Here is a 7,385-nt window from a genome sequence, read left to right as displayed (position 1 = left end):
GACCCCAAATCGTGCACTACGTCAGCGATGCACGAAGAAGGTTAAGGAGATCAAAAAAACGGCATAGGGGTGCATGAAATCCCGGAGTTGCCTATTTGATCTCCCGTCACGCTCAGCAAACTCTCACTGAAATATTTCACGTATAGTGGAATGGTGGGGCGAGCATTGTATGATATAGACAAAAAAAACAATAAGGAGAAGAAAAAGCAAAAAGAATTGGAAGGGATGATGAGGTTTCATAATCTGTTCCACAGCTTTCCACGAGAGTACGAGATTTTTTCTGCTTCGAAATCGGAGAAAACTCCTTTCCTGCATAAAGGTCAATGAAACCGATGGAGTAGTTTCTGTTTTAAATATGAAGAAAATTTTTCTAGGCAAAGAGAAAGAAGTAGACAATTAACAATGTTCTAGATAATCCTAGAACACGTTCCGGAGGCATGAAAATGTTTTTTTTACAAATAATTGTCTCAAGAATTGTCATATGAATTACCAGACGAATACACTATTATTATAGGCAAAACAAATTAAAAAAAAATGCGGAAAAATTTGGCAAATTTTATCGATCCATTGCAAAGTTATAGCCGTGTTTCTGTATCCGGATTAATGCGGATACAGACCATAGAATATCTTTTTTTCTTTGTTCCGGAAAGAATAAATCGTATTATTTTCTTCGAAGAATGTTCTAGAACGTGCTAGAATTTTATTTTTCTTATTCTGCTTTTTCCTCATTGCCCAAGAAAGTTAATGATTTTTTTCATAATTGAAAGAGATACTTCTCGAATATTACATTGACCTTCTTGAAGGAAAGTAGTTTTTTCGATTACGCCGAAACGGAAATATCTCGAACTCGCGTGGAAAGTTCTGGAACAGTTTTTTATAATCGATCTCCCTTCCTATTATTTCTTCACGTTTTCTTCTCCTTACTCTCCTTTATCTTGATCATACAATGCCAAGTACAATGCTGTACCCACCATTGCACGTTACGTGAAAAATTTCCGTGAAATTTAGCTAAGTGTGAGGGGAGGACATACAGATAACTCCGAGATTTATTTTATACACCCTTACGCGATTTTTGATCTCCTCAATATAAATTTAGAAAATTTTCATCCATTAAGGAGATTTTTGAAACTTCTGGAATAACAATTTCCAGAAGTTTTCTCAGAAACCATTGTATCAATAAATATGCGAAACCTTTCACTCAGCATTGAACTCATTTGAATTGCCAGAAGTTATACTATCATGCATCCTTTTAATTGTAAACGACTTCTGTAGGGGTCTTGTCCATTGAATGGAAGAGTATTCTAGGACACGGTTCTAGAATATTCTAGGACACGGTCGCAAACCTTTGTTTTGCGACCCCCCAACTGCTTGCAGGCACGCTGCGATTGTTCGACGGAAAACGGGGTGACAACAGACTTGGGGTCGCGAAAGCCAAGGTTGGGGAGCGTTGTCCTAGGGGCTGGTCATAAATCACGTAGACCGAATTTTGGTCATCTCAGACCCTCCTCCACCCTCGTAGACATCCGCACAAAAATTTGAAAATTTGTCTGTAGCGTAGACTTTGACCAGAACACCCCCCACCTACCCCCAAAAATTCTACGTGGTTCATGAACGGTCCCCTAGAAATGAAGAATGCCAGAAAGTAAACTTCCATGTACACATCTTTGACTCGTATTTTTGGAGCTTTTTGTTATAGAAATTGCGAATTTGAATGATTCAAATTTCTACAAAAGGTGCTTCCTCTTTATTCTTGAACGTCTAGATACATACAGGAAGTTCTCGAAAATTTAAATTGTTTAAAGCTCCAGAATATTGTAGAACCTTTTGTTTTACCAAAACTTTCAGTAACTTCCTGATAGTTCTCAAAAGTTTTAAGAATTTTGATGTTCCAGAGCATTCCAGAACGTCACTCTTCTTATTATTATTTCTGAAGATCTCATAAATTTCCAGAATGTTCTCGAAATTTCTAAAAGTTTGATATACCTATTGTGAAACATTTCAAAGCGTGACTGAAGGACAAACAGACAGCTCTGGAATTGTATATATATGATATCAATTGGTGAAGTAACTCCCGATAAAAAAAACCCGAAGTTTTCAATGGATGTGCTGAAAGGTGTTTTGTAACAAATTCCAAACATATAACCGAAGAAATTCTTAAAGAAATTGCCGAAGATTCATAACTACTATATAGGGTAAAAGCTGTTCATTTTTCTATTGAATGCTTCCAGTTGGCGACACCATCACTTGTATTTAATGCATCGTCTGTGCTACTCTCGGTTTTCAACTTCCTCAAATTCCCACCTCTAGCTCATGGAAGCATGGTAGTTAAGAACTGTCAAATCGGGATAGTTTTGTGAAAAGTTAGTGAATAGAAACCAAGAATGGTTTGAAAAGGCAACTTTTTGTGTTTACTTCATGTTCCGGAACAGTTTCTTCACCGAGAAAATTTGTATTTTACTACCACACAAAAAAGAGCCATCTGTTATATTTTTAGTTTGGAATGTCGATCTGTTGTATTCATAACTTTAATAATTGTTTTGGAAAGCTATTTTTATGTACAAACTAGCTGCTTAAGGTGAATAACTGAATATATGACGAAGCTACAACTCGAATTTTCAAGAGCACAAATCTGAAGAACCGAATGTCAGTTTGCGCTGAAAAGTTGATCGATTGGTCACCACCTTCGTTATATATTCACCTTAATTTGAAACGAAAATACAAATACAATATTACACGCAATTTTGTAGTTTCAAAAAATTACACTTCTCATAATTGCTCCAAAAATGTATTCTTATGAACACCTTTACTTTAAATCAACAAAACAAAGGGGTTGACGCAACGAAATTTATGTTCATTAAGTGTGTGAGGCTGATTGTTTCCACATATACAAGCTACTAAAGGCATCTAAAATGGAGCATACATTCTTTACTGTCAGATCAATGCTCCAGGAATCAGTGCCCCTGGAACCATGAAACGTGTCATTAGCATTGCAAGGACAAACCTGCTTTACAGTATTATTCAACAAGGGAATTTTATTTGTGAAGCCATTTTTTAACTATATTAGATGGTATGTGAACCAACATACAGAGTAACATATACTGCATATGTTGAAAATTCTAAAACTGCAGGGAATTAATGGGCTAAAAATAAAATCGAAAAGCGTCGATAAGTAATATGTCGATTGCAAAAAATGAAACCATAACTGATTTCGCTTATCACAGTGATACAGCCTTGGTATAAAAGCAGCAACTTGCAGTATGCAATTCAGTTTGATCCTTACTCGCAAAACGGTTCAGAATGAACAAATTCGCTGCTATCCTCGCCATCACCTTGGCCTCGCTGGCCGCCGTTTCGGCCCAGTGTCCGCGTATCATTACCCGTGCCGGATGGGGTGCTCGTGCTGCCAACACTGCTCAGCTGCCGATCCGCCCAGCCCCATGGGTCGTGATGCACCACACCGCTGGAGCTCACTGCACCACCGATGCCGCTTGCGCTCAGCAGATGCGTAACATCCAGGGCTGGCACATGGACGGCAATGGATGGGCTGATATCGGATACAACTGGTGCGTCGGAGAGAACGGTGCTGCCTACGAAGGTCGTGGCTGGGGACGCCAGGGTGCCCACGCTCCAGGATTCAACGATCGCTCGGTCGGTTTGTGCGTCATGGGAACCTTCACCAACGCCATCCCTAACTTGGCCGCTCGTAATGCCGCTCAGCAGCTGATCTCCTGCGGTGTCTCCCTGGGACACATCAGCGGCTCGTACTGGCTGATTGGACATCGTCAGGCCTCTGCCACCGCCTGCCCTGGAAACGCTTTCTTCGAGCACATTCGCACCTGGCCTCGTTTCAACCCAAATCCTTAAGCATGTGAATTTAGTTATTTAAATAAAAGAATGTCAAATGTAATACATTGTGGTTTTCTCTGAATTTCTTTAAAGATTGATTGAAAGAAATTCTCGGGTTCAAGATTGCCCAAATCGATGCCAGCATTTCAAAAAGGCGTATTTGCAGTTGGCATTACCAACTTTCTTCAAACCTGTATTGCGTAGTTTATTTCCTACACGCAAACCTGCGTGGTTGCTGGAAAGAGAAGAAATACGATTCACAGCTTTTACGAAGCTGATGATTCAAAGAACAGTTGCACTTTTGAAATGTTTGTACCCAAGTGGGCAAATCGGGATTTCAGTGTTGTTATTTAGAAGATCCGGGTGATTCAAAAATACTTTTTTTTTTAGATAAGACCAATTTAAAATAAGACATTGTAGTAAATGTCATATATTAAAAGTTGATATGGAGACGGATGTGTGATATATTTGACCCCTCGCGATCAAAGCGAAGCCAGTTTAGTAACATTCCTTTTGAATTTCTACCTCAATTGTCTTAGCTGAAAAAAAATCACAGCATTTGCTTGAATTTTGCAGTGAACTGAGCAAAATAATTATATTTTATTGTTATGGCGCTCCATTACAATTATGCATGACACATGATTTTGCAATAGGATAAGCATTGCAATTAAATTAGGCAAAAAAAAAAACTAATTAGAAAACCACAGTGTTTTCTGATAACACATTTATATATGCAGATATTGATGAATATCTATTATAGCCATACCTACTACAAACCTCCCTATGTACTACCACTGACACTGAGAATTGTCTTAATTTATGCCAAAGTGGTAATTTATTATACTAATGATATTTTTGACTTAGTGGTTATCCTTGTAAAGTAATTTTTAACTCCGTTTATAGAACCCACCTGGTGTGTTGCTAACGGTGTGTTGTTGATAATGAAGTGTACCCTTGTCTTTTTTTCCTTAGATATTGCACCGGCTTTAAGATCAGAAGTTCCATTATTTCAGAATAATCTTTCTAATATTTCATTGATTCAAAATAAATTGTTTCTTTTGTCAGCAATATATAAAAAATGGAACAACGGTTTCAGACAGTAGATAGCTGTGATTCAAACATAAACATAAATAATTTTGAAAGCAGGAATTATTGCGCTTAAGCAATTGATCTGTTTTAGATATGAAATCTCATCAGATAGATCAGACAAGGTGCATCCGAGCAAGCCGTACGGACAATTGAACATCTCGTTTATGAAAAGCTCCAGGAGATAGACAAAATGATCGGGACAGGCAAAATTTTCACTTTTCATAAAATAGTGAAAAATCTAGAACTTTTTGAAAAGCCCATAAAAAATCTTAAATTTTATCTGGAAGTTGGTCAACTTGTTGTGTATCAATGGCCAACATTTGGGAAAGATCGGGGTATTCTACATGAAGTGAGAAAGATTCTAGAAAAAGTCATAATTATCCGACAGCCAACTTTGAACTGATATATCTCCGGATTCAATAAACCAAATGCAATGAAATTTTGAATCATTGATATACAACTAATTGATCAACTTTCAGTAAAAATTTTAAAGTTTTTGATGTACTTTTCAAAAATTTACAGCTCTTTTACCATTTTTTGAAAAGTGAAATTTTTGCCTGTCCCGATCATTTTGTCTATCCCCTGTATGTCAAGTAACACAACGATCTTTGTTCGTTATTTGAAGGAAATGGTTCATGAACTGTTACAAAGAAAGTACTCCGATACACACGTGACGCAAAACGATTATCGCCAACAGAAAGAAAGAGGGGAATTATGGCCATTAGCCAACAGTTACGACCCATGCAGCAATTTTGTATTATTTATAATTTTTATCTTTTAACGGGATTTTTAACCCGGAGCTAGTTCATTCTGTGAGTTTGTCGGGAGTGAGATTCAATACCACGTCGATTTGATGCAGTCGCGCACTTTTATGTCCTATGTTTTTGCACTTACTAAGACACAGTGCGCTTTAAAGTGATGAACGTAATGTGCTATATGTATCACTACAGCCTACAGTTCTTCATTCAGTCAACCAGTTATATTTTGCAATTGTTTGATTGAAAACTTGCGTTTCCACTGTACAACTTGGACAACCGTGACGGTTTTAGCTCAACTTGCTTGATCAAAATTTCGTGGCAAAATTGATGGAACAAGTGGACGTTCTCAATCAACCCCCGGGAAGCACTGACACTGGCATTTCTATTATTATCATCAAATCACAGGGAATATGTTTGCCATTCCAAAAAAAAATGTGTTTGCAACTCGTTGCAAAACTCGATTTTTACAGCACTCGTCATAATTATTCAACCTAGCAAGCATTGTTGGAATCCAGCAATATTGGATAGATGTAAGGCTTGTGCTGTAAAAATCTTCATTTTGTAACTCATGGTCGAGTTAAGTATCATGAAGTGCATGATACTATCAAGACTATCAAGGAGTTTATGGGTCATTTCAGTGGGGTCACAAGGACCTTTCACGGGGATTACAAGGGCCATTCAGGAATGCTCAGGAGGTTCCTCAGCAGGATGCCAGATGGTTTTTGCCTTTCTCGTACACTAAGTGTACTGGAAAGGCTATATGTTCACTCCAAAAATGACTTTTTGATAGAAGGCCCGGAGGGTCGAGTCACATATACCAATCAACTCAGCTCGACGAATTGAGGTGACGTCTGTGTGTATGTGTGTGTGTAAGTGTGTGTACAAAAAAAAAACTCACATCACTTTTTGGCAGTAAACCTCAACCGATTTGAATGACCAATGGTTCATTCGACGCGGAATCTGGTCCCATTGTTTCCTATTGAAAATGGTTCGGATCGGTCCAGCCGTTCCGGAGTTATGGCCATTTAGGTGTTCCGGATCGGTACCCCAGGAAGGGGCCAGATATGAAAACGCTACAAACCCATTCATGCGACACATCAAACCACGGCACTTTAGAAAACATGATGAACGGTAAACAGGAAAATAGTCTCGGGCCATATCTGAACCGGTAGTGTTCCGGAACCTGTTCCGGGTGACCCGCCGGAAGTGGCCAAATATGAGAGTGAACCAAACCCTTCATGCGACACATCAAACAGCGGCTTTTTCGATAACCTGATAAACAGTAGGCAGGAAAACATTCTCAGACCATATCTGAACCGGTAGTATTCTGGGTTTTCCGGTTCTGGGTGTGCCGCCGGAGTGGCTAAATATGAAAGTGAACCAAACCCATGCATGCGATACATCAAACAGCGGCTTTTTCGATAGCCTGATGAACAGTGGGCAGGGAAACATTCTCAGACCATATCGGAACCGGTAGTATTCCGGAACCGGTTCTGGGTGTTCCGTTGGAACTAGCTAAATATGAAAGTGAACCACACCCATGCATGCGATACAACAAACAGCGGCTTTTTCGATAGCCTGATGAACAGTGGGCAGGGAAACATTCTCAGACCATATCGGAACCGGTAGTGTTACTGAACCGGTTCCAGATGTCACGCCGGAAGTAGCCAAGTATAAAAATTAACCAACCCC

The 7,385-nt window shown here is 39.0% G+C and overlaps 1 protein-coding gene across 1 annotated transcript; it reads left to right on the top strand.

Annotated features, from left to right (window-relative positions):
* Window positions 1-3,260: 3,260 nt before the first annotated feature.
* Window positions 3,261-3,907, top strand: LOC109425525 (peptidoglycan-recognition protein SC2-like). Its single transcript, XM_019700778.3, has one exon. The coding sequence runs from the start codon at window positions 3,298-3,300 to the stop codon at window positions 3,862-3,864; it is 567 nt and encodes a 188-aa protein (XP_019556323.1). The 5' UTR covers window positions 3,261-3,297; the 3' UTR covers window positions 3,865-3,907.
* Window positions 3,908-7,385: the final 3,478 nt, after the last annotated feature.

This window comes from Aedes albopictus, chromosome 1 (assembly GCF_035046485.1).
Source record: "Aedes albopictus strain Foshan chromosome 1, AalbF5, whole genome shotgun sequence".
In the NCBI taxonomy this organism is placed as follows: Eukaryota; Metazoa; Arthropoda; class Insecta; order Diptera; family Culicidae; genus Aedes; species Aedes albopictus.
The sequence above is the reverse complement of the archived record's forward strand: the minus strand, read 5'-3'. Positions and strand labels throughout refer to the sequence as shown.

Coding starts and splice junctions, on each gene's coding strand:
- LOC109425525 (XM_019700778.3), top strand. CDS start 3,298: ATGAACAAATTCGCTGCTATCCTCGCCATCACCTTGGCCTCGCTGGCC.